This window comes from Alosa alosa, chromosome 14, assembly GCF_017589495.1.
Source record: "Alosa alosa isolate M-15738 ecotype Scorff River chromosome 14, AALO_Geno_1.1, whole genome shotgun sequence".
In the NCBI taxonomy this organism is placed as follows: Eukaryota; Metazoa; Chordata; class Actinopteri; order Clupeiformes; family Clupeidae; genus Alosa; species Alosa alosa.
The window spans coordinates 7642433-7669027 of record NC_063202.1 but is presented as its reverse complement, the minus strand read 5'-3'; the positions used below and the strand labels follow the sequence as shown (position 1 = coordinate 7669027).

Here is a 26595-nt window from a genome sequence, read left to right as displayed (position 1 = left end):
TGAGTGTGTAGAAGAAACTCTTTATTGTAGTAGTGTGAATAATTGGATTTGTCTTTAATAGATAGTTGCTTTGCATGTTTAACAGAACAATGTGGTGTACATAGTCGGAGTTCAGTAATACCAGGGCAGATTCAGCTACATTCTTGCAATAGAAGAGATCCTGGCTTACACTGAAGAATACATTTCTGAATACTGTTTTTTTGTCTTACATCGAACACCATGAAATAACAGTTTACACTAACGTTTAAAATACTTTACATTCACGGCTCCTTATAAACAATTTGATAAATACAAGATTAGATATATAACAAAAGAATATGTATATATACTTTCTTTAACTCACAATATCTTAAATGTATTTATGTGTGGCTTATTTCCTACTATGCACTGTTTACAATGTGATGTTCAGATTTCATTTTATAATTTCCTTCTAATAAATAATAATAATAGTATAAAACAACATTAAAGATTATACATTTGGATACTTAAAAAAATGAAGTAAAAAAAAATCTGCAAATTATGCAAAGTATCATATTTTCTGCTGAACAGGACAATCTTACACATGACAAAACAGTGGTTATGACTGTCATTTTCTAAAAGATCTGCAGTCGTGTTACACACATACAATACATATAGCAATAGCACACACTCACGCACAAACACCCGCACATTATAGAGGAAAATCTTTTGCAACTGCACTTTACATTGCAGCTGTAATACGTGGACCACAATGGAGTGGCAACCCTTGACATGGGCCGATGATCTTATACTGCCAGATAATTAAAGAACAAAACAGAAAATCATTGTGGAGTCCTCAACATTATCACTTGTAAACCAAAGTTTAGAGTTTCTTTATAAAAAAAGACTAGTTGTGGCTCTCGATTTGGTATGTAAAACAGAATCAAACTGACTGATGCAAATCCGCATCCCACCATTGCCTCAAATTGGCATGCTGTCCACAGAAACACTAAACTAAAGAAGCACTTTTTGACGGGAGCTCCTTTCAAGTTCTGGATCTGTTCTCTCAAATAACCCTCACTGCCACTCTCCCATCAGATCAAGGACCGACCTCTAATGCTACTAAAACAGTAAATTCAAAGTATTTGAATTATGATAACAGGCTTCTCAGGAGAAGCAAAACTGACAAAAGTCATAATACACCATTGGATGATGGTTAAGCAAAAATAAAGAGAGATGACTCTTCATAAGAGAGACAGAGCCTAGCCCTCTTAAAAAACCTTCGTAAAGTAATATATATCTTTGGAACTGAATAGTGCCAATATGATCTGTTCCCTTTTATTCGAGATAAATGATACGCTTTCTACACAACATCTACATGGCCAATATGAACTCTCTGCTGAGTTGTAATCTTAGTTCACAAAATGGCACACACTGCCCCTACAATAACATGCTTTTCAGGGCAGAAGACCAGGAGGATGTTTGTCATAAAGACTCGTTTATCCCCATCTTTGTGAAATAACTAAGTAGTAGTGAAAGTAGTATTTGAAGTGTCTAGCTTGATAAGGCACTGACACAGTCGAGCTCCTTTGATGAATACTGTAGTAATCCTGGGGGTTCCCTAGCAATTGCCTTCATACAGTGGTGAGGATCTATTTTACAACTTCACTGAAACAATGAGTTTACATATTCCATCATAACACTTAAATGGTTGGTTCCATTTAAAATATGTTCAATGCCAGTGTTTTATATATAAAAAAGAATGGTTATGCTATTTGGTGTGGGAATGATTATGTTCTGACAAATATATAATTTTTTTATAAGCAAATAGATTTTTGGTTGCCGGTTTTAGAAGGGAGACTCAAGGAAGGGTCTGTTTCTAGTTACCTTTTCAGTCACAGACAGCAGGAGGGCTAAGCCGTCTATAAGGGTCTCCCAAAAAATCTACATCTACAGATTGAATTGCTTCCCTATGCCACACACAACGAGTCGAGGACTGTTTGACATGACTGATATTGTTGTGGGTTTTCGTCATATTAAGCAAACAGTAACAAATGCCCAAAAATAAAAATGTATAAAAAATCAGAAACATATAACAAAAAGTATGATAAAAAAAATTGGTTTAGTGAATAAAATACCTGTAGATTCCCAGCATGATTTGTATATGAGAACTATGAGGTTTGAGTTATGATTTCATCGAGGAAAAGGGGGTGGGGGGTGGTGTTGGGTGGCAAAGCAAGAACACAGACAGAACGTTTTATTTTGCGCACTGAAAAGTAGCGACAGCCATTGAACAGTGATGGAGCGGTGCGGACGGTGCGTTGTGCTGAACACAGAGAAGCAGATGCCTCACCCTGTCCACCCCACCGGCGGAGGCCTCTCCTCCCCCCACAAGCCAGCAGCAGACCCTCCTGCAGAGTGCATCACCTTCTCTAGCCACATCCTGCCATTTGACTTTGGACACAGCGGACGGTGGTTCCATCAAATGGCAAGCCAGTGTTTGAGCTGAAACATAAAGGTCCATTGACATTTCACATTGTATGGCAGTTCTTGAAGATAAATTTGCTTAAGACAGCTCAAGCTTAAGTGTCATGGTATCATGGGTATATGCCATAAGTTTGGATCTCAAAAACAGCAAGACAATTCTGTACAGGCTACTTAGATTAGTGTTTTGCAATCTCATATGAAAAAGGAATCTTCCAGTTGTGTCCCTGTTTCACTTCTGCTGACACAACTGAATTCACCCCCTTTACCCAGGATTATCTTAAAAATTCTTGTCAGAACAGGAAAACATGCATGACAACGGTATCAAAAGTGTAAGACTGAATGTACCTAATTTATATTCTTTAGCCTGAGCGTAATCTGAAACTGCAGCGCTAGTTTAAAACTAGCAAGTTTCAACGTAAAATTTAAAACACACCTAAATTTACAGTACAATCAAACGCACACTCGACTAGTGCAACCAACTGGTGGCCATTTGATTTCATGCCTCTCACCGTAAACTGTCTGACATTCCCCTCTTTCACCAGGTGCTGTTCATGCTCTGGGGTCACACAGTAGGCTATCCTCTACAAGAACAAAAACCCATTACAGAAACAAGTTAACATGGCTGCAAAAGCAATACTGAATATGTATATGTTCGGCTCCAGTGAAAATCCAGCAGTTATTTGTGAGATTATGGCAACACGCACACACAGGCACACATGCACACACACACACACACACACACACACACACACACACACACACACACACACACACACACACATACACATACACACACATAAATACAAAATCAACCAGGGAAATCTGCTTGTACAAAATGTGATATAAAAGTCCATAAAACATTCTTACCTCTTTGAAGCTCCCTGGAACACTGAGGAACTTATAAATGGCGTAGAGGGGTACAAACATCATAGATGACATGGCTATACTCCAGCCCACCACATTGGACCACCACGGAAATGTGTAGTCATCGTGTTTTAAGCCAGTAGATGTGACGATACTCGCAATGACCACGAACTGCAGAAGAAAATGTAAACAAAGAAAAACATTTCTCATTTAAAAAGTTAATGTAGCCGTTTAAAATAAACATCTTTGTCAATGTATCCTTCAGACTACCACTTTGATTGAACTTCTTCCCACCTGCATTAACCTTCAATACTAATGAAATCAGGCTTGGGTATCGTTTGGGTTTTGTACGATGCCGGTGCTAAATCGATACTTTCAAAACTTTACCGGTGCTTGAATGGGGGCTGAACCAATGCCTATGGTTGATTAAATTGCTTTTTTGATGGATAAGATGAAATTGAATATGAAATTCCATTGAGGATTAAACAAATTACAACCAATCATATGAACATATATCTGGTATAGAAAAATAAGTCCAGATGTTGTGGCCAAAATTGAATTCAAATATTCAAAAACTTGTGTGCAGCATTTGCATGTCTGGTCTACTTTCTGGGTATGCATTTATGTGGAAAGTAGTTAAGCACTACCCTAGTCCAACTTAAAAAGAGCACTGATCAAAAAGTAATTTTATGTAGTCAGTTTACATTATGTAAGTGAGATCATCTCACATGTGCAATCCCTTTCCCTTTCAGTTATTTAACCATTTAGCATACCACTTTAGCATACCACTTTAGCATACCACTTTTCAGATTGTAACAATGTATTATTTTGGACAGTGAGTGATACTACTATAGCATAGCAATGTATGTCTTGATATTGGTACTTTTGATATCATTATAATTACAGCCTTGTATTGATTGCGCTGAAGATATGTTGCAGTCTGCTGCAAACAATAGACATTTTATGGCTTAAATAAATACAGCATTAACATCTAGCAACATATTGATAAGATAGCAAGCTAAATTAAACAGCAATACATGGGCTTCCTGGGAGCTTCCTGGATTGAGTAGGGCCATCTCAAAATTTCGCCTCAGAATTTTGACTTATTTTTAGACTGTTTTTTTTTTTTTTTCAGGTGATAGAAATGGAACAATAACAATTTGGAACACCAGAGGGCAGATGAAAATAAACAGCTGAGCTCAGGATCCGCCTTGTTATTTGCCTTTCACGTTGGCACTGGTGCCATCTTGGGCACAGTAAAGTCTCGGTACCCAACCCTAAATCAGATACTAAGGTTACTCCAGTAGGGCTACATCAATCCCTTGCCAGTTCCCCTTAACTTCAAAGTGAATATCAGAGGCCAACATATTTCAGTCTACTCAAGAAAACCTTAGGAATATCAAAAAGGTGAAAAAATATTTTGAGTGATGTCTAGGGATAGAATTTTCATTTTTTTGCTTTGCAAGACCTTACGTGAATTGGAAGCATGCATTAATCAGATTATGCATTATGCAGTTATCCATGTGATCTACCCCTGAGTATGTTCTGAATGAAGACCTTTGTTATGCACAAATGATAGGCATATGTTCCTCTGCCCATCTGCTGAAGCAAGGTGCTTGCAATGCTATCAATGTGAAGGAATCACATGTACATGCCATGCACCATTCTTGAGAAATCTCTGAATTAGTGTATATATGATATAAATTCATGTATGTATTTGAAGAATTCAGATGCAAAAACAGTCCATCCTCACAATTGTACAAAATGTGCATGCTTTTTTGACATTCTATCAAACTGCCATTTGGTAGTTTTTATTAAATATATTTCTGTAAATTCATCAGAAATTGACTGTTTTTTTTGCATCTGTGCCCGTCTCTTTTAGAGAGACTTTTAGAGTGTTAAATACATATACATAATGTATTTAGATACACATCGGTGCCACATTAGTGCCATGATGTCACATGTTGTTGACTCCACCTGATCTCCCCGACCATGGATTACTGTACCTCTTTACCCCCACAAACACACACACCCACACACCCAACACCCCCAACATCCTCTCCTCACCAGCAGAAAGGCCGGACTGACAAACTTCCAGCAGATCCTCCAGTAGAGACCTGGCTTGAAGCCCATCATGCGCTCGATATCCTCACTGAATCTGTCCACGCCTGAGGGGTAAACAAACAACAAGGGGTCCAGGCGTCATTTCCCTGAATGCCAGAGAGCCTTGGGAAAAGCACACTAAACACTTTCAGGGTACTGTACCCTCGCTCTTGTGATTGCTCTTGTCTGTGCTTGATATCATCAGAACACTGTGTCACGACTTTCAAAAATTCTCATAAAGATCTTAAGAATCAGGACGTGCCATCATATTTTACGGAAAAACAGTCAGTTTAGTCTACTACTGTGTTTGTGTTTGTTTGTTTGTGTGTGTGTGTGTGTGTGTGTGTGTGTGTGTTTGTTTGTTTGTTTGTGTGTGTGTGTGTGTGTGTGTGTGTGTGTATGTGTGTGTGTGTGTGTGTGTGTGTGTGAGAGAAGTAGTCTGTGTGTGCCAATGCTTTCCTGCTTGCACACATTGGCCTCCGTGTGTGCTTTCATCCAAAGGGCTTAGTTTGTGGTGAAATAAGAGGGGGCTTCTCCTCATCTCTCCTCTGCTCTATCAGAAATGCCAGCTGTAGCTTGGGGGCTCCGCTGTGACAGAGCCACAGGGCCGTGCGTGGGGCAAGAGCCCGGAGGGGGCCATGGAGAGGCAGGTTGGGCACCACTTGAGAGCCCAGATCAAGACCTGTGGCTGCTGGCATGAGCCATTAAAAGTCAAGGCTCTCAAGCAGCCATCTCAGCCTGCGTGTAGCTAAGTAAAAGAGACTAGGAGCGCAGAGCATAAAATGCTAGCAGTACAGTAAAGGCAGGGAATGACAATCGGGGTGGTCAGCTAGCATGATGGCATGAAACTAGGGGCTAAATATCAAACGGTGACAAAGGCAGAGGGTAGACCCTACCGTAAAACCATGAGACACCGATGGCCTCGATCAGTACTCCAAACAGGATGGAGGTCCCGGCAGCATACTTGTCCAGCAGGGTGAACACGTAAATCCCTCCCTGCAGAGCAGAGAGATCTTAAAAGGCAGCAGTTCTTGGGCAACATCAATAAACAATCACATGGACCATTAACACGGAAGGGAAAACATTGGATTCTGATTACCCCGAGGTGAGGCTTTAAGGGCGAAAGTACGCCTCTGCAGCCACAGATTTTTGTGCAGTGCAGATGTGTGCATGCATGGGTGCCTCCAAAGTATGCCATTCAAAAGAGTCAATGTGCACAAGTGTATATAGACACAGAATTTCAGTGCTGTGTGGACAGTGTGAGTAGACTGTGCTGATGGCTACATTTGTATCATGTGCTTTGTGCACAGATTACGTGGAGACCATGTCTGCAGAGATATAGTTTCCACTCAAGTGACCTGCAGGCAGGCCACTCTAGTGAACTAGTCATAGTGTCAAGTGTACTGCCTAGCAATGATTTATGGACTAAGTAAAATGTCAACATAACATATTGACGTGCTATTGAAAAACCTTTTTTACATTTTTTTTTAACCACTAGGCAGGACAAGACAGTGCTGTGTGAGTTTAAGCCCTGTTAAAATGTGTTGTTTGTTCTGATGCAAAGTGTTGCTTAGAATCAAATTAATGCTTTAGTTCACAATATCAAACAGGACATGAAGGCATCAAGTCATCAAGTTTGCGGTCAAGCATCAAGTTTGAAATTTTGAACATTCCAAAAAGTATTTTCTGAAAGCATGCAGGGTTTACAGGTATAACATTCATAACACACAATGAAAACAGGGAATGACTTTAGAAAACCAATAAGGCCCTGAAGCTCAGACTAGGCTACACTATGAATCCGTGGGCAAAATGGATGCAGCTTGAGGCGAAGTAGATTTCTATCTTGAATATTCACAAAATTGCCTTTTCTCTCTGGCTCTATTGCTCAGTTCACTCACTGACATCACGGTAGAACTGTACCGATCTGACGGTGAGTGCAGATAATTACTTCTTTCCACATTTGACCTCCTTTTTGGTGCCATCTACTGATACCACAATACTCGCTGTACTACTGAGATCTATTTACTCAGATATACTCACTTCTTACCAGTGTGATACAAATCATACATGTAGATGTGAAAAGGACAGAGATCAGGTGTCACTAAGCTACCAACAAATCATTAAAGGAAGAAGGGTCATTACAGTGATGAACACTATAGCCATATGCTGTGGGGTCTGCACACTTTTTTTTAAATATCTGTCTGTCTCTCCTGAACTTGCCTGGTGGAGAGAAAATCTTAAAGGGGTTTAATGGTCCTTAAGGGTGATGCATAGTACAGCAGAGCTATAGAACTTGCCTGGTGGAGAGGAAATCTTAAAGGGGTTTAATGCTCCTTGAGGGTGCAAGTGATGCATTGTGAAGCAAAGCTACAGCATATAGAGAAAGAAAACACAGTGCAACCCACCCAGTGCGTCACTCACTGATATTCCAACCCTTTTATTGTAAGGTTTCTTATTTCCTGGAAGTAGAAGTCTGGCTTGCACTGATTTAATTAGTTGGCAAGCCATTTTTCTCAACTTCATTATGAGCCAATGGCCTCCTAGAATGCAGAGTGTAATGCGGGGCAGGCAAATCCTACATTTGTTCAACCACATAAAAGTGCTGCATTGTAGGTTACTTAAGAAACACTTCGGTGAACCATCACTCTTAGAGTTGTCTGTTTTTTGGACTATTTTGTGGTGTGGGTGTTTTTTTTTTGGAAATTACCGTCAAGAAACAAAAGAGCTGACAAAAGAGCTGACTAGGGATGACACACCCTGTTCCGTGGAGAGGGGGCACACTTACATTGGTAATACAGAGTAAGGCAATCAGGAAAGTTCCAAAAGCTGTGGCAAAAGTGAACAACTTGCGGTTCCTCTTAAGTATTTTGAAGTCATCGGAAAGGCCAGTGATGACTGCTTCCATGCCTCCCATCTACAAGAGACGAAGTGAACATAGGATTATTACACGCAAACACTGTCATAACACCCCACTTTTAGAGATAGTTATTTTTACGAGCACAAGTGTTAGACGTCAAGTTAGATCTGATGGCTGTGCCAAGGCTGTTTGAAATGTGCTTCTCTTGTGTGGATTTGCTCATCTTGTTTCTCCTCCATGTGCCTTGGATGTAAAAAAAGCCCCAAAGGAAAATGTTTTCTGTTCTGCTAGCTGTTGCACAATATTTCAGGGCCTACTGCTGTTACCCTGCAGGACTTCTTACATCACTCACTAACACACACATTCTAATTCCACGAGCAGGTGTGTGTGAGAGACCAAAAAGTGTTTGTAGCCTAAGTGAGAGAATGATGGCAAAGGAAAGTCACATTTGAGTTCCACAACCTTGGCCAGTGGGGACACACACTGAGACAACATCAAAGTAATATGGGATCAGTTGATATATTGCTAATAGCCGTTGTGATGTGTAGGCGGGAGTGAAACTTACTGAACTGTCAATGCCAAGGGTGAGGAGCATGATGAAGAATATAATGGCCCACAGGGTAGACAGGGGGAGAGTGGATATGGCCTCTGGGTAGATGATAAACACCAATCCTGGCCCTGTGGAGAGATGCACCTCAGCTTTATAAAAACAACTTAAGCAGTAAAGTCAGATAAAGCAGTAAAGTCAGCAAAGTAAAAAAAACACAGAGAATGACACAGAAAGGGAAAAATAAGGTAAAACAAAACAAGGAAGAAGAATGTCTTCTATTTTTGTGTTTCAAAGGCAAATGTTTATAGTATTGTGGGGTTTGGGGGTTAGGGGAAGGGCGACACATGAAACACTTATATTATATTATTATATTTTGAGCAGAGCGCTAATCCTTTAGATTAATTTCTGCCACTGTGTTTGTCACAATCAATATCTAACAAGTCGTTGTAGGGAGAAGAACGTGGTCATTCTGGCATATGTTGGAGTGAAGGGGCACCACATCCAGTGGTGCTGGGGAGACAGTGAAGGTGGGCCAGTTGGATTAAACATTTTAAATATTACATACAGAGAATGAGATTAGGCATCTGAATAAAAACACACACCGTCCGTGGCCACTTCTTTGATGTCCACGCCGTGTTTCTGTGCCATGTAGCCCAGCACAGAGAAGATGGCGAACCCTGAGAAGAAGCTGGTGACGCAGTTCACGGTGCTGGTCAGGAGAGCATCCCTGCGTAGAACACACAAAAGGAACACACAAATGCCCAGTAGTGTTAAGGGTAGTGTGTGCATCATTCAGGAAATAAAAATGCCAGATCACAGTACCATGGACGAGATGTTTCACGCCACAGTTGTTGAGGTAATAACAGATTGGATATATTCAACTTCATCTTTTTTTCCAGTTGTCTGACTCTGTGGATTGTAGCTTAGAGCCTGCTGTGTTGATATAAAACAGTCATGAATCAGTTTGTTTCATGTTTTTATTGAAACCTTGTCTTGGCTTGCTTCAAGCATCACATTGGATTGTCTAAAAAAAAAAAAGTGTAAGCGTGTAGTTTCTTTTTTGTTTGCAAACCCCCAGTGATTTTTTTCTGAAACCAAAGGGGAAATCAGGTTAACGAGGAGCTAGTCCTTCACCCCCTACCACGAGCCTTCACATCCAATTATAAGCACAGACTCTAGCTTCGCAGGCCGTCTCTGGATGAAGAGAGTGCAATGCCGCATTGACCTTGTCTGGCCCTGGGTGGATGTTGAAATCCATCCTCCCCGACTACTTAATGGCGCTCCTTCAGTGGCTCACTGGGGCCACTTCTGACGCACGTGACCCGAGAGGCCAAAGAGTCGAGGGTTTTGACTGAAAGTGATCCGTAATTATCCAAACATTCAGCTGATTTACAGTGTCATGTGTCTATTTGGAATGTGTGGAGAAACAGTAAAAACTACAGGAGATGCTCTTCATGTTCTCTCACTCACTCTGGCCCTTTGAGAGAAGCCCGTCAGCTCTGAAACAGTTCTTTGTTTCTGTCTGTCTTTCCCAGCCGTCTCTAGGCAAAGACAATTATCTGTCCCAGTAGAGCTGTTTGTCACCAATCATATATAACCCGAAGCTATTTTCCTTTCCATATTGCAGTTTACCTGCACAGATGGCAAGACAAAAAGCACCTTTGATCATCACAAAGGACTTTCTTTGTTTTGGATACCCCACACTCCAGTGCAGGTCTTTCATTTTACGATGGATCTAATGACAGATAGAACCTTATTATTCTAAGGTAGCGATTTGGTGTTATGAAATATATAAAAGTATAACAAAATACATAATATAATGTAAATAGAAATAAAAATAAAATATGTACTAGAGCTCACTTATGTTTTTTTAAAATAGAAGACACACATAACAACAAAGCTGGAGGTTTTTCCTTCATTTTTAGGCTACTTATCTTCATTACTTTATTGTTTGAGAGCCAAATTAAGAGATGTATCATCAGAATTTCTCAGGTTCTGAAATGGGAAATAAGGCCTCTCATTTTAGCTAGCTTCCTATGTGCAGTCCTTTGCAGTTAGCAAGGCTCAGTTGAGATACTACAAAACAATATAAAAAATGTTTCTCTTTTTTCATAAAATTATAGCAGGTTTCGTTACCTTATTTATTTATACCAACAAGCTTCCTTACTGTGTAGTTAAAAATAGTTGATTATTTGATATACCCATGTTTACAAACAATATCTTACCTGTAACAGTTGTTGTCAAATTTGTTATAACTGGCAAATGCAATGAGAACTCCAAATCCTGCCCCCAAGGAGTAAAATATCTGAGTTGCAGCATCAATCCAGACCTACACCAGAATGAACACCAGGATAGAAGCAAAATGGTTAGTAATTCTCATTGTTTAATATATGCCTCAACTTATTCCAAAGTCACATTTTACCATTCTATAAAATATTGTTCATATTTTACAACACTGTCCCAAAGAATTTAAGAAAAGGGAAAGTCTTACCGATGGTTTTTCTAACATCTTGAGGTCGATATGGAGGTAGCTATTGATGCCATTCATGGCCCCAGGTAGAGTAATGCCACGAATCAACAGCACAAACAGCACCACGTAGGGCATAGTGGCTGTGACATACACCACCTGGAAACAGGTATGAACAGGCATCTACTGAAAGGTAATACCATTAACCACATTGATGTACCAGTAAGCAATATTATTCAGAGGGGTAAAAATATTACAATTCTCCACTTGGATACTGAGTCAGTCATACAAGCATATCAGTATATACTTGCCTGACATCTATTTGGACAATATATAGACAGTCTTTTCACGTGTCTGGATATTTTTTACTGCTATGAGCACTCATCTTATATATAAGTATAAGTATATATACTCTTTTGATCCTGTGAGGGAAATTTGGTCTCTGCATTTATCCCAATCCGTGAATTAGTGAAACACACTGCACACAGTGAACACACAGTGAGGTGAAGCACACACTAATCCCGGCGCAGTGAGCTGCCTGCAACAACAGCGGCGCTCGGGGAGCAGTGGGGGGTTAGGTGCCTTGCTCAAGGGCACTTCAGCCGTGGCCTACAGGTCAGGGTTCGAACCGGCAACCCTCCGGTTACAAGTCCGAAGTGCTAACCAGTAGGCCACGGCTGCCCCTATCTTCTTGATGGTGCAGCCAGTTTAATTATTTTTTCAAACAATATTGGACTTCTCACATTAGAATCTATTGCTACAATCTCCCAATGACATGAAACAACAGCAACCCACGCTCTCCATAAGTCTGTAGCAGCACAAACCCCATGCACACTGTTCAGGGAGTTCACCTAAAGTACAAAGGAGTTTCTCCCTGAGCAACACTCTCCTCCGTGCCAAAGGCTGAATAATTTTTAATCCCCCTCCCGTTGTACTCTACCTTTCCTGAGGACTTGACCCCCTTCCACAAGCTGAAGTAGAGGATGAAGACCACCACCACCAGGCACACAACGAGCTCCCAGCGTGGAGTTCCCAGGTCATGGATTCCTCGGCTCTGATAACTGCGAAGGACACCTCGCCTGCAGAACAAAAACCACGGGTGGTGTTAAGATTGGGTAACTGCGTTTTGTTCTTTACTGAGAACATCCAGATTTTCTTTGGAAGGACCGAACTCTGGGCCATGAAACAGGTTTACTCTACAACATGTTTTCTGTGAGTACGTTTATACAAATGGATCAGCAGCTCCATTTGAAATCAATTGGACATGCACAGATTTCCCTTGTCAAATTTCATATTCATCAAAATATTTTTGTCACAATTTAAGACAATGTATTATACACAAGTCAGACTACCAACCGTCATACAATTTCACACATTTATATGATTGAGCAGGTGTTAATTGCATATGTCAGGAAAATATGGATATTTATCAATATGTCAAAATATTTACTCTGGCAAGACAGAATGTTTTTGAATAATTTGTCGGCTTGAAGCACTTTTCCAGCCAAAGCAGTCTCAACAAACACCACCTAAGGCTGATAAAAGCCACCTGTTTAGTTCATATCTACAGCTTTCACAGTAACGGTGCAACTGTTGGACACTATTTTACATTATGTCTGACAGTTCTTGCGCAGGAGCTTTTTCAAATTGACAAACTTCTGTATGTTCTTCAGATAGAATATGTGCTATTCCCCTCAGCAAATTCAGTATAAACAGGCCATCTTTCTATTTTGTACATTTTAACAACTGAAATGCTGAAGTAATAATAAACAACAACATGAGGGATTCTGTGTCTACTAATAATTTAGCCAGGGAATATTTATAACCTCATGAAATTCTTGTGGCCTATCTACCTTGCCTCCACTAAGCTCCTGTAGTGATTGAATGAAGGGTCAAAGGTTTAGTCATTTTATGGTGACATAAATTTAAGATCTTAGTGATCCTTGGGTGATAGATGGAGTCTCATCTTTCCTGCAATAAATATGGCTTCTCCTCAGTGATGTTTGCCAGGCCACTGCAGAGAATTTCAAGGCAACACCCTGCAACAACACACTGTGAGTGAACTCCCTAGACATTATCATTATATATATATAATTATAGACAACTTTTTAATACCGTGGCTCTTCACAACCACATGCTCATCTGTTGTCTCTGGCATTTAAACATTTTAGCCTATTTTGGGGTGTTTGAGAAAAAAATGTCTTAAGCTATTATTATGCTGGATCCTCTCACACGAGTTACCTCTGTAATATCCCAACACTGAATCTGAAAGCTAAGAAAGAAAAAGCCTTTGTTTTTTCTGGTCCCTCAATTTTGTCAGTGGAGTGCCTCTGCTCTGTTCAAAGTTAAGATTCTTCCTATGATCAAATATTTCCACAATTTGGTCTGGTCATAGCAAACATCTGAATTATCTCTGGAAACATCTGTATTGTCATATGACTCTGAGTGTGCATGTCAGTAAACAGAAAACTTTCTAGAAGGTTTTGGACCCACACCAGACAGCTCATCTCTCAAATCACAGTGAAACCCACCAGCCCAGGGCTGAACAACATAAACCTCATGTTGAGAGCTCCACAGTCTCCCTCATACCACAGCCCACTGTAACAGTATATCCAGAGTCTTATCCTTAGAAGTTAATCTTTAAAATGCGAAGCTGAGCTGTTTTGAACAGTCCCTCTCTCCAAAGCCAAGCCTTGAAACTCAACCTATTTGTTTAAGTGCAGCTGTTGAGGTGTTACTTGACCGTCGGAGTCACACAGCCTAACATCTCCTCTCCCCATCCATTAATAGTTTCCCCATGAATGTGCCTAGCTGCGAGAGCTTAACACACCGTCTCGGTGATGGAGCGTGGTGATATAGTGGGCATTCCATTTAGATCTGATGAGCAGTGGAGTTACATAGTGTTCCACCGTTCTGGAGACATTGAGCAGACTAGAAACACACACGCCATGAGATCTAAGCTTTCACACACGCCATGAGATCTAAGCTTTGGAGGAGCTGGTGGTTTAGCGGTCCAACCCCCCCGCCAAAAAAAAAGTTTTTTTTTTTTCAACAAAAGGTTTCAGTTTCTCCCATCTTGATAATAACGTCACAGCTGTGAAGTCTAAAGGAAACGAGATAGATAACAGGCAATTGTAGATCGAGAGAACAGGAAACTCAAGGAACACTAGCTAGCCCTCCTACCAAAAACAGATCCTTGCATCACATCATATCTTATCTGATATCTGCCCTATAAAGTGCATCCCATAGGACCTCAGTGTCACAGTGCCACAGTATGTGTCCCTCTCATCTCCCTCTACAAGAGGTCTTCTGGAGCTCCTCTTAGGTAATGTTTTGTTTGTTGTTGCTGACTGAAGCCATTATTTAAGTAATATGTCACCATTAAAGTTCAGCCTTGATCTGAATAAGGGGTTGGAGGTGCCCACAGGAGCTTCATGGAAAGGCCGCACATTGCCTTTAAAATATTCTCACACTAACAGGAGAGCGATCCTTTTAAAGACATTGTTATTGCAGTGTGATTTGTTTTTTTAAGACACAGGTTAATGTGATCACAAGCCTGTTTGTTACACGAATTACAGACACTATCAATTTCCACAAAAGTGGCTTCTAATAAGACCAATCTTTTCTAATTCTGTACAAATAGTGATTGTAATGAAAGCCATCCATCATCCATCCACTAGCCATTCATAAAATCACACACAGATGCTTCAGCATGTAAAGAAGAACATTGTTTTTTTTTGTTTTAATCTCACAGAGCAGGACTTGTTTAAGTGGTCCTTGTGCAATCCCTGTGCACTGATTATATGGGCAGATTTATATTTTAACTAAATGGTATAAGCAGCTTATTGGCTGGTAAAATTGAACTCATTTGTTCATGTTTCACTCTGCCCACGAGGCCGAAGCTGTCAGTTCGTGTTGGTTTGTAAGACTATAGGAAACCATGCCATGCCTACCAACCATGCCATGCTGAACATTTTGTTCTGAGCGTATTGCGCCCTGATGCCTGAGATCTTAAGGGAAGTGAGAACAGTAGCTCACCACACATACTCCTAAGAACCTGCTGCAGATGATACTTGCTATTGGAAGGCTCCCTTCCTTAAGCATACAGCAACTTGTCATGCTTGCAGGTCTTTGTGGAAATATTAACAACTCAATTGTCCAAGGCAGCAGACAAAAAACAAAACAAAAAAACACAAAAAAGTAACACTGCAACTATAAACGTATTAGTGTAAACAATAGAGGTCTCCAAACACATTCCCCAAAAGGCTTCAGCAAAACTCTGAGTGGATCCCTTCCCCTTTTTTCACCATTTATTTGGCGAGCACCTTTACCAGGGGGGTGATAAATATGAATTACAATCTCAAATCCGCACCTGGCATTGCTCCAAGCATTGGAATAAGAGAGTGTGAGCGCTGCGTTCTGGAGGATGACACCTCCAAGAAAAAGCCTGTACCTCCAGATGGTCTCAATCAACATGGTCATTATGAATGTCAGGCTTAGGACATCTGTCTGAGAACAATACAAGCAACACGTTGCCACTTTTGATGCATGCCTAAGTCACCGAAAAACAAAAACATATGGAATCAGACCTATTGGTGAGTCAATAATCTGTCAATAATCTCATAAAACTCTAAATCCCTTGTTGAATGAAGTATCTCAAAACTCCACATTCACATGCAGTTTTCTCCTCTTCTACCATACTTTTGGACACCACGTTCACATGTGAGGTCTGCCAGGAGGTTCAGTTAATCAAGCAATTGTTTTTCCCTCACAGGCACCTGGCTGTCTATCTGACAGTCTACTCATCACATAATATGTTACTCTTGACACATCAGCTCCCACAGCGAAAGATTATTCCGTCGTTGTGTAGTTCTGTCCAGATAATGGGAGGAGACCCTCTGGACAGTTGCTTAGTCCAACCCTTAATCCAGATCTTCCTCAGGTCTGGGAAATTATGTTTCACACATAACCAGACGGAATAATTTTCACACACAATGCATATTCAACATGCTCTGGAAACCACTGGGGATCCCTCAGTAATATATCATTAGTAGGTAGATTGTATTCATTTTCATGAGACACTGTGGGATAAGCTAATGCTGTGGATAAACTGCTGATCACACATACGTCTTCCATAGTGATTAGAGAAGTTCTGTTGGAGTGACAGCATCCATAATTCATGAATCTATTCATGAGACTATGATTCGCTTCTATTCTCGCTGAGGGGAGTCTCCTGTGAAGATTCACAGGTGGTGGTCAAGGGAATTGGCAAGACAGCAAAGCTATAGCTGCCAACAGACTGTACATGGGCAAACTACGCTAACACACACACACACACACACACACACACACACACACACACACACACACAACCCAACACTCTATGAAACAGCTATCTTCCATGTCTACTAAATACCAAAACAATAAGCAAATGATTCACATTCACATGAGCTATTTACTAGCTTGCAGTTCAGTGGTTTTAGAGATCAGTGATTTAACCAAAGCATTTACATATAAATGGCATTCGCCATAATTGAAGTCTCCCAGACAACACTTGAGTTACATAATAAGGTACATAATAATGAAGTACTATGAAACATGAGCAGCTTGCATGCATTGCTGTAATGCATGCATGGCTTCTTCTTAAAGCAACACCAAAGGGTTTTTTGTACCTTAAAATAATGTTTCCAACATCGTTTCAGTGGTTCATCAACTTGTAACAGGGTGAACGGCACTTCTGCATTCGCTTTGCGGCCCTCTATCGGCTATAACCGCACTATGTAAGTTTGCCAGATCGGGTAGCGGGTCTGTAGTTCGATGGAATGAGACATAAGAAACTACAAATTTGACTTGTATCTGATGTCGCAATACATGGTACTTTCATAAATCGTGCAACATATTATACTTTGTCTGTGGACATCGTTATTTGCAAAGCCGGTGCTGGATAAACAAATAGCGTGCGTGCGACAGAGGGAAAGTTCTTTGGTTAAACTATAGGTCAGCTGTGAGCCAAACTGTGCAACTTGAGAGAATTCATGAACTCAGTCCTACACAGTTGGCAACTGTACCACGCTTTCTTCCTCTCTGTGGCCCACAGACCATAAATGCTGGGCACACGCATAGAGAAACTATTGCTTTATCATAAGCAGAAACATACACTGAAAAAACAACCATCACCAACAGCAACGGCATGTTACATAATCGATGTATTGGAAACACATTTCAAGTGCATCAACATTCCCAGTCTGTGTCTGAGAACATCAGATTGGATAGAACAAGGTAATACTGGAAAATATTTTGTCCTTTATGTCCTCTTTCTCTCTCTCTCTATCTCTCTCTCACACACACACACACACACACACACACGTGACAGCACACTAATAGGGTGTTACTGTAAGCAGTACCTGTGATTTACGTTCTGTGGTTTTCAGACTTTCTAGTGAATACAAGGATGGAGGTTACTTTTAAAAAAAATTTGTTATCTTTAAAATAATGAATTTGAGCACTGACTACAATACTCAAATATAGACTAATTTCTTTAGTGCAGATGAAAGAGGACCAAATAAATGTTGTAAATGAGAATTAAAAGCCTAAATTAGTTATGAAGACAGATCAAACTATGTCAGGAAAATAATTGTGAAGGTATGCACACCAAATTTCAAAATCTTAACTTAAAGGAGAACTGTGCAGTTTTTTTTTACCTTAACTGAACAGCTTCGGAGTAATTTGTTCGGGTTGAATAGTGGCTGTCTCACTTCCCCCTAGCGCCTGTGGGCAGAAAACCACCCTTGCAACTTTGAGCCGGCAGACTCAGAGACAGAAAGTCTCGCAGCCTCGCGATGTAACAAACTGCTTTACTGCACTACACACATACACACCAGGCACCGGCTAGAACAAGGTAGCGATGGAGTTTCTCAGACATGTGTCATGGCAGAGCCAGCGAAAAGAAGCAGAAAGCGAGTAAACCGTTGTCTGAGGAACAAGGAAAGAGGAAGCGGCAGACTGACAAGCGAGGAGTGTTGTAAAATATATACTCTGAACCTGTAGGGGGAGCTCTGCAGAGAAACCTGCGAGCAAAAAGTGAGAAAACAGCGAAGAAATTGCCAAAACTGCATAGTTTTTCTCCATAAATGAATAGAAACGAGCAAGGGCAATGCATCTCCTAGAATTCATTAAAATGTCTGAATTTTTGGCAAAAAGTTTTTAAGTTATTGCCCAAAGAAAGCTATCAGCCTACCTCTCTTCAGTGGGGGGACACAAACCTATCAGTCATGGCGGGATACAAGAATACCTTGTGCCATGTACATTGGTGAAGTACTGCAAGAAGAATGGGAGCAAACAAAAAACATAGCAGTGGTCATATAACTGAGTGGCATTGTTGGGGTAAGCAGGGCCCAGTCGCCTGGGCCCCCTGCACCTCATTAAGAGCTGCTGCTGTTGTGAGGCTGTGGAATGAATCCATCTGACTTCAGGGCTTGAGTGACACCCGCTGTGCTCTAGTGAGCCCTAGCTGCACTAGGATACTACCGGCCAGCCAGTGATATGACACTAATGAGCATGCATGAGGGGAGTCTGCGCATGTCCTTGCAACAAAGCAGGGCGCCACTGATCGATGAACAGAGTGAGATAACCCTCCGTGGAAAATGGTGGCCGCAGCCACATGTTTTTCTAAGGCGGAGGACAAGAGATGAGATGACAAATCAGTGTGTCTACTCTGTATTGAGGGGGAGGCCCACTTCCCCCAAGGAGTGGAAGCTAGGCGGCGCGTGGGAGTTCATGCCAAGGGTACTCCTGAGGGGATTTAGGAGAGGCCAGCGTTTCGACTGTGCAGGTTTGTTAGTCCTCTGCTTTTGGTAGCAGTGTGTCAATCATTGGTGCACAGTTGCTAACGGTGTGCCACTGAATTGTAGTTGGAAGCTACTATGTTTATCTCTCACTCTGTTATTACTTTATAACTCTCTGAGCTCCCTAGATGTTTCCCTAAGCAAAGAAACTTTCCGTCTGGAAAGTGAAAGAGTTTTCTAGTACAGATGTAAACAGTGGAACGTTTACCAGAACACTTTGTTAGAATACAACTCAGTTCCACAAGGGTGTCCTTGGATAGTGACTAATCTAAAAACAACACATTGTCAGGAAAATAACTTTTGAACAGTTTGATTTGTTGTTACAAAATGTTTTATTATTAATCTACTGAAAATAGAAGTGAACTGTTTACTAGACACTTTTAAGTTAGCTTCACAGCCAGGGTACATTATACATCTAAGCGCTTTACTTAACTAAACACATCTATTGGTTAAGAATCTGGATGATCTAAATGTCCACCCTTTATTAGATGATACAGCTAATTCTTGACCAACCATAAGCAACAGTTCAGCGTTAATAGAATTCATAAGAACATAGGTTCTTCTTACATCATATCCTAATTGGTGTACAAGCTGTAACCCTAAAAAACTCTGTAACCCTAAAAAACCCTAACAAATCACTGACTTATCAAATGACACTGCCATCTTAGGTTTCATGAGGAAGGACAGCACAATGTCAGAGTATTATTGAGAAATTAATCGCCTGGTGTGATGATAACCATCTGGAGGTGAATATCAAGAAGACCTAGAGTTTAGCCCTATAGGACTGGTGGACGTATGATCACAGGCCTGTGGTCATCAACAACGAATCTCCCAGATCTCTCCCAGATGATTTGGTGCTTTTATTTATACTGTAAGTCACTCACTTAGAGCATGTATGTTGAAATTCTCTGTAGCAGACTGCAATCATGTCTGCATCTTGAACAACTTTTTTTTAGATGGTGTTCAAAATGTATGTCTTTTAGTCTTTTATCGGGTGGTCTTTGTGTGCCTGAATGGCTTAGTGACCTCTCTGTGCAACTGATGAATTTAAAAAATAAAACTAGTTTAACTACGTAAAAGATAAGAGGAGTAACACAGCATCCACCGTATCTACATGTGAACAGCACTTTGTAACTTTGTTTTGAAAAGTGCTATATAAATAAAGATTATTATTATTATTATTATTATTATTATTATTATTATTATTATTATTATTAAGGCTAGTCATGTAATATTTCTGCATTATACTGTAAGTATTTGACATCACTGTGCTTTTGTTGTCATTTTAGTGATTGTGTTGATGATCATGTTCTTATATATGTTTCTTGATCACTCTAAAATGTCTTGCCTTGACTTCTTTTTGCTGAGTGTTTTTTTTAATGTATTCAGCCTTTTTGTTTTCAGTATGTCTACAACATTGTACGTTCCCAACGTCTGAAGACTGACCGTTTCTAAAGTAATCCGTACAGAACCAAGAAGCCTGCGTGCCTCATTTGGTGTCAGCGAGTTTTTTTCCAATCATTCTTTTAAGCAGAGGAGTGAGGGAGTCTAGGGCTCAGGCCTTCACTTTTAAATAGAAAAGAACATAAACAGGATATGTCGGGCACATATACCTGTTTTAAAAGATCCCGTAACGTACAGTGGGAGGACATTTCAGCATGCCCTGTGCATAAACAGAATGTGCCTTGAATGCAGGAGAGAGGTCGGCAAGAATTTGGCACTTTTATCTCTGGCAGGACCGGCTATGACGTACCAGTCTCTGGGAGTTTTGTTTATGGCTGACGGTTTGCACATCAGCTGAGAGATAAGGCTCACGCATTGTCCTTCTTGTTTCACTGACTTCCTCAGGGCTGCAGAAGCAATCTTCACACAGACTCTGGGAGAGAGCTGCCTGACTTTGAAGTGCAAACGGGTGCCTTTTTTGGTGACTTCAAAAGCAGGAACTAAGCTTCTTTGCCTTTATGCACTAGTGCTATCGGTTATGAGTGGATTTAAAGAATATGTTGGGTGTAGCACAAAAGTTTTTAGTCATAGTGACCCAGTTAATGTGCCAACACATTGGTCATGTTTGCAGCTATGACTTCTGTTGCACATGCCTTCTATGTAACAAAGGTCTACTGGACAGTTGTAAGTGAGAAGTTTTCCTCTTTTTCATTGTTCCTGTCCATAGTTAAACTTAAACTTATTAATGGCATCAACAACTCAATCTAAGATATGCCTAAAAGTGTAATACACAGTAGAGTGGTGTTTATGGAATACTCAAACTGTGGAACTGAATGGGAAGCGATTAATGTCTCATCGAAATGAACATGCACATTATCACATTCTTTTTTTTATTTTTTATACTCTTTTGATCCCGTGAGGGAAATTTGGTCTCTGCATTTATCCCAACCCGTGAATTAGTGAAATACACTCAGCACACAGTGAACACACACTAATCCCGGCGCAGTGAGCTGCCTGCAACAACAGCGGCGCTCGGGGAGCAGTGAGGGGTTAGGTGCCTTGCTCAAGGGCATTTCAGCCATGCCTACTGGTCGGGTTCGAACCAGCAACCCTCCGGTTACAAGTCCGAAGCGCTAACCAGTAGGCCACGGCTGCCCCAATTAACATTTAATTACCATGCCAAGTTTTTTAGGTATTGAGTTTATGTCTTTGTGTAAAATATTGTGCCTTTGTACACCCCTGAGGGAAAAACAGGCAATTGTATTCTATTAATATATATATGTTTAGTAGTAGTACATAACACATTTGTTATCAAATTCTTTCAGTGATCATTATGTGTAGATGAATCTTTGAGAATATGCACAGGCTCTCCACATCAGCATCCTCCTTTTAGACAAACCAGCACATCTAGTACTGAATGAACACTGTCTCCCATGGACCCGAATCCTTGCGAATACAAATAAGTAGAAGTTCAAACAAGCAACGCCGAGACAACTTCCTTTTGCTAAAAACATAAATGATGCCATGCAAGAATAACAGACAGGAGGAAGAAACCAGGGAGGAAGGAGTCCTCATAATAAACTCACAATATGAAGCATCCTCAGCGGAGAGAGGACATGTGGAATCACAGGAGTGAGAAAGGGTGGTCTATATTATACATCCACAGAGAGCCCACGCTCATCTACACAATCATGCGCGCAAAAATCTATTGCATTTCACTCTGGCTGACTCCCAACGGACCAAGATAGAATGAAATGCTGTCAAGCTATTTCTGGTCAAGCAGTTAGCACCCAGAATAATTCTTGCCATTGTGCTGTGCTGAAGCCCTTCACCAAATGTCAGACGTCACTGTCAAAGCGAGACAATTGGCAGTGACGACAACATATCTAAACAAGAGTAGGATGGAGGAAAGGGATGGTGTTAGCAGGTTTCGCAAGTTTACAGTGATTGGTGTTTTGGAATCTGGCGCTTGTGTCCTGAAATATATAACCTCTTGCAGCCTTTTGTTCTTTTGTATGTTTGATTGACTTGGTGTGTTTATGTGATGATTAAATCAAAGCTTTCAGGAAGAGTTAATTTTTGTAATTCAACACAATATTTAAAAATAGCAGGCAGGGGAGATTACTCCTTTTAGGAACAATCCTTTCTTTTCCTCAAGTGTACAGTGGATATTTCTTCAAAACCCTTCAATGATTTAAACAACTAGTGCATACAGGTTGTGCACACAGGTTGTACTTACTCGTAGAATTCAGCTGCCGGCGTGAGCTTGGATTTGGCGTAAGTCCCCGGGACAGAACCATTGAGGTACATTGAGTCTGTGCAGTTGGCACTGTTCCACGGATGTCCACAGTGTTGCCAAGGCAGTTCAGAGGTGCAGGATGAGAACAGATAGTATAGAGACCAGGCTATGATGACATTATAGTAGAAGCCCACATACAAGGCAATGAGGATGACAGTGTAGCCGACACCTAAAAAGACATAAAGAAACGCAATGTAGAGTTAAACTGCAGTGATACCCATGTACATATTAAGACAGGATAATACTGCACTGTTTGGCTTTCAATGGTGAAGCCTAATGGTTTAGCTTTTAGTGGTACCTGCTAAATTATGCTTGTCATCACACCAGTTAATTTCTTCTGTGTAACACAACACTTCAAACCTTCTGAGGACACACTGCAAAAAAAAAAAAAAAAGTGCAGAGGAAGCTTTCTGGTAATGTGTGTTTAACACCTCACCTTTGAACACTGGGCAAATCTTCCACACTGTAGCGGCGCCTTGTCTGTTATACTGTCCCAGAGCGAGCTCCATGTAAAACAGAGGCATTCCGGCAATGAACAGGAAAAGAGTGTATGGGATCAAAAAGGCCCCTGGAGGGTGAAAGAGGAAACAAATGATTTAATAATTTTGCCAGACCGAGGTGCACGCACAAAAGAGGTAACTACACATAACAAAAGAGGTAACTACACATAACTACTGTGCTCCGCATCCCAGTAAGGGAACAAGACAAATAAAGTGCCATTAAAGGTATATACACTTTATTTGCAGTGTACATTATATTTGGTCAAGTCTATCGGCATCCATATCAATTGAACATTTGGATATTCATTATATAAAGACTACAGTAAATGATTCAATACGTTTTCAATGCTTGAAGGATTTTGATTTTCAGCTGTCAATCAGTAACATCTTGAGTTGGAGACTGTGTGTCTGTGTGGAACATTGTCAGAGAAGCAAGCCCTTTTATTCATTAAGAGGTTAAGAATTAGCACACAGTTGGAGTTAACACAAAAAATAGGACATATAAACATACTGATATGATAACATAGACTAACTCATATATGGCCAACTTATTTGCACTTAATGCTATGCACATTAAACTACGGTTCATTCATTGTCTGTCTTCAAACGAGCACTTAAATGTGTTCACTTTTGGTCAGGTTGGCACATAGTTATTATAGTTACTGTAGACGTCTCATTCGTTTATGTAACAGTTTCCTAACTTTGCGTGCAAATCCTCTTATCCTTTATTCCACCAATATTTCTGGCGTATAAATTGTTGTTGCCACAATACCGGTACGGTGTTGTTCTTTTGACCCACATAAATAGTTTGTGTGTTCAGGCTTTATTTCTACGACCATCTCATTATATAACTGGTACGCGTATGAATTACAGTTTTTTTCTAGAGAAGAATAAGTGTTAATGCTAATAAACAGGTATTGGAACTTTTACGCAGGGTATTATCTAAATTGCATACACTCCACTCACCTCCGCCGTTTCTGTAGCACAGATAGGGGAATCTCCAAACATTGGCCAAGTCCACAGCAAAGCCAATGACCGACAAGAGAAAGTCTAATTTCTTGCCCCATGTTTCCCTATTGACATCCCTTTCGGCGAGCGCAGATGGACAGTCACGGGGGGTTGGGGTTTCGATGATGGAGGAGTTGGTGTATTGGACCCCATTCTGATCCTTCACCAGGATTAGTTCAACTTCTTTCTTTTCCACATTGTACGGTTTCAAGGGGGCGACAGATGAGGACTTGTGCTCGGGCATGACTTGGATGTTCATCTTCTTGGCAACTTGAACCCCGGCGGCCTCGTGCTTTCACAGCCCCGAGGAAGAAGCAAAGTTGATGCGGGTGCCGCCGCCGCCGCTGCGCGCCCGGATGAAGATGATGCTAATGATGAGGAATCACTGTCTCCACTTAAGCAGTTAATTTCCCCGTGAACTGGAGTGGTGTCCGCCGCTTTCATCAGCTAAGGAGATTGATTAAGCATATTTAGGTGAAACAAAAAAATCGTCATGTCATCATACAATAACTATTGGCGAAAGTCTTGTTGAATTTCCCCAAACACATCTTATTTGAAAAAAGAAAAACCGTTATAAATTGTAAATGTTTGCCCATTGAAATATATAGACTACTAAGTATCAACACGAGGTGAAAAGCAAAAGCGGAGGTAGGCTACCCTATGCTAAAAACTTCTGAATCAGCAGCGCGTCTGTCCGCTGCAACTTTTCACGACTGTCGCCTCAGTGCGCTGCTTCAGCTCTGCTGATTGAGCTTGACGTTTAAACTTACCAGTTCTACTAAAACTAAAGAATAACATTGACAAAGCCGAGAATTAACAGAAGCACAATGGAGGTCTTGCAAGCATGGCGACATATAGCATGCCTTTAGCGCGTTGTAGTTACCACGAGTAGGAGAGAAATCCATACTTGTGAACCTGACGGTACCTCTCCATGACCCGCTTCTGTTGCTGTCCAGATGGGTGTGAGAGACTGCCCATTCTGATAGAACTTTAAGACTCGCCTTCCTAAAGGCTGGAGGCAAAGTAAATTGCGAGCATTTAAATCCACATCCTCTCCTTCCACGTGATATTTCATAATTTAACATTTTGATTTGCTTTCACCCAGAGTGCGCGGACCACTGCATCTGATAGACAGAAGCAAGTAGGAGCAAAGTAGCTCTTGGCTACAGCAGTCTATGAGGCTGCTGGAATCTACGGTACAATGTCATTTACACTGCTCATTTCACAAATATCTGAGATTTGGACTTCCCAAATACATGGTAGCAAAGACACAGCAAAAAGGCTATTTGTCAACATTTAATTCATCATCCAAGGGGCGCTAAAATGAAACTGGACGCAGTGCTTTGTTTTAAGGTGCACAATATTGTGCACAAATTGTCCAGCAGTAAACCACATAGAAATTCACAGGTAGGTAGGTCGCAGGGCAGTGTAAAAAGCAGACTGTTGACTTAAATCAGTGCCAGCACATGTGTGCTGAAGAAGTTTAGGAAAACACAGTTATTTTTTTTTCTACTTTAATTACCTGTTTCTTCTCTTCTCCTAAACAGATTGAATTATGTTTTTCTAAGAATCTGTAAAAGCATTGTGTTCTATGTGTAATCGAGTTGTGAGTCAGCTTTAGCCATAGGCAGTGATTTCTATTAGATATTGTGGATCAGTTCATCCCATTAAAGTCAATGAATGTCCTCTTAAGGCTCCCCAGTGCTTCTTTTATAAAACCTTAAAAGGCGTGCTTTGGGTGTTTTGTTGATACTCTCGTGAAGATTGAATAATAAATGTAATGTTATAACAAGGAACAAGGTTATATGGGTAATATATATTATCATTAGTGTATTTACTCCATGTGAGGCTACATTTCAGGAAGTTGCCAGGTGGACTCTGGAGGTGACCCAAACAGGGGGCCACTGGCTTCTTCAAACAAACTCCTCACCGTGCAACAGCTTTGTATAGTGACCTACAAACAGTACATATGGCTCCTATACAGCTTGTCCACAGTAGAATGAGGTTGCCATTGTAAGTCGTCAGACTATGCCCTTGTCCACTAACTACTCTGGGATTTGGGAATTTGAGGGTCTCTCAGAGGCAGTGTTCATCTAGAAGATGGATAGAGATGATGACTGCGTAATGTATCAGCCTCGCCTGCATAACCTCCAACCCAGTCCGGGCCTGGCTACCATCCCTAAACTCTTTTAGCATCACTCACCAAGAAAGCATT

At 40.8% G+C, this 26595-nt stretch overlaps 1 protein-coding gene across 2 annotated transcripts; it reads right to left on the bottom strand.

Annotated features, from left to right (window-relative positions):
- On the bottom strand, positions 1 to 25452 carry slc6a2 (solute carrier family 6 member 2). Of its 2 annotated transcripts, none has more exons than XM_048263002.1 (15): positions 25264 to 25452; positions 24339 to 24827; positions 23309 to 23440; positions 22813 to 23041; positions 12227 to 12365; positions 11311 to 11445; positions 11045 to 11148; positions 9422 to 9546; positions 8835 to 8947; positions 8198 to 8326; positions 6309 to 6408; positions 5377 to 5477; positions 3313 to 3480; positions 2955 to 3026; positions 1 to 2463 (listed from the first exon to the last, which is right to left on the bottom strand). In XM_048263002.1, exons 2-15 carry the CDS (start codon positions 24637 to 24639, stop codon positions 2440 to 2442), a joined length of 1872 nt encoding a protein of 623 aa, XP_048118959.1. In that variant the 5' UTR covers positions 24640 to 24827; positions 25264 to 25452; the 3' UTR covers positions 1 to 2439. The 2 variants fall into 2 exon arrangements, with proteins under 2 accessions (XP_048118959.1, XP_048118960.1); XM_048263003.1 differs by having other exon boundaries at positions 25288 to 25452.
- Positions 25453 to 26595: the final 1143 nt, after the last annotated feature.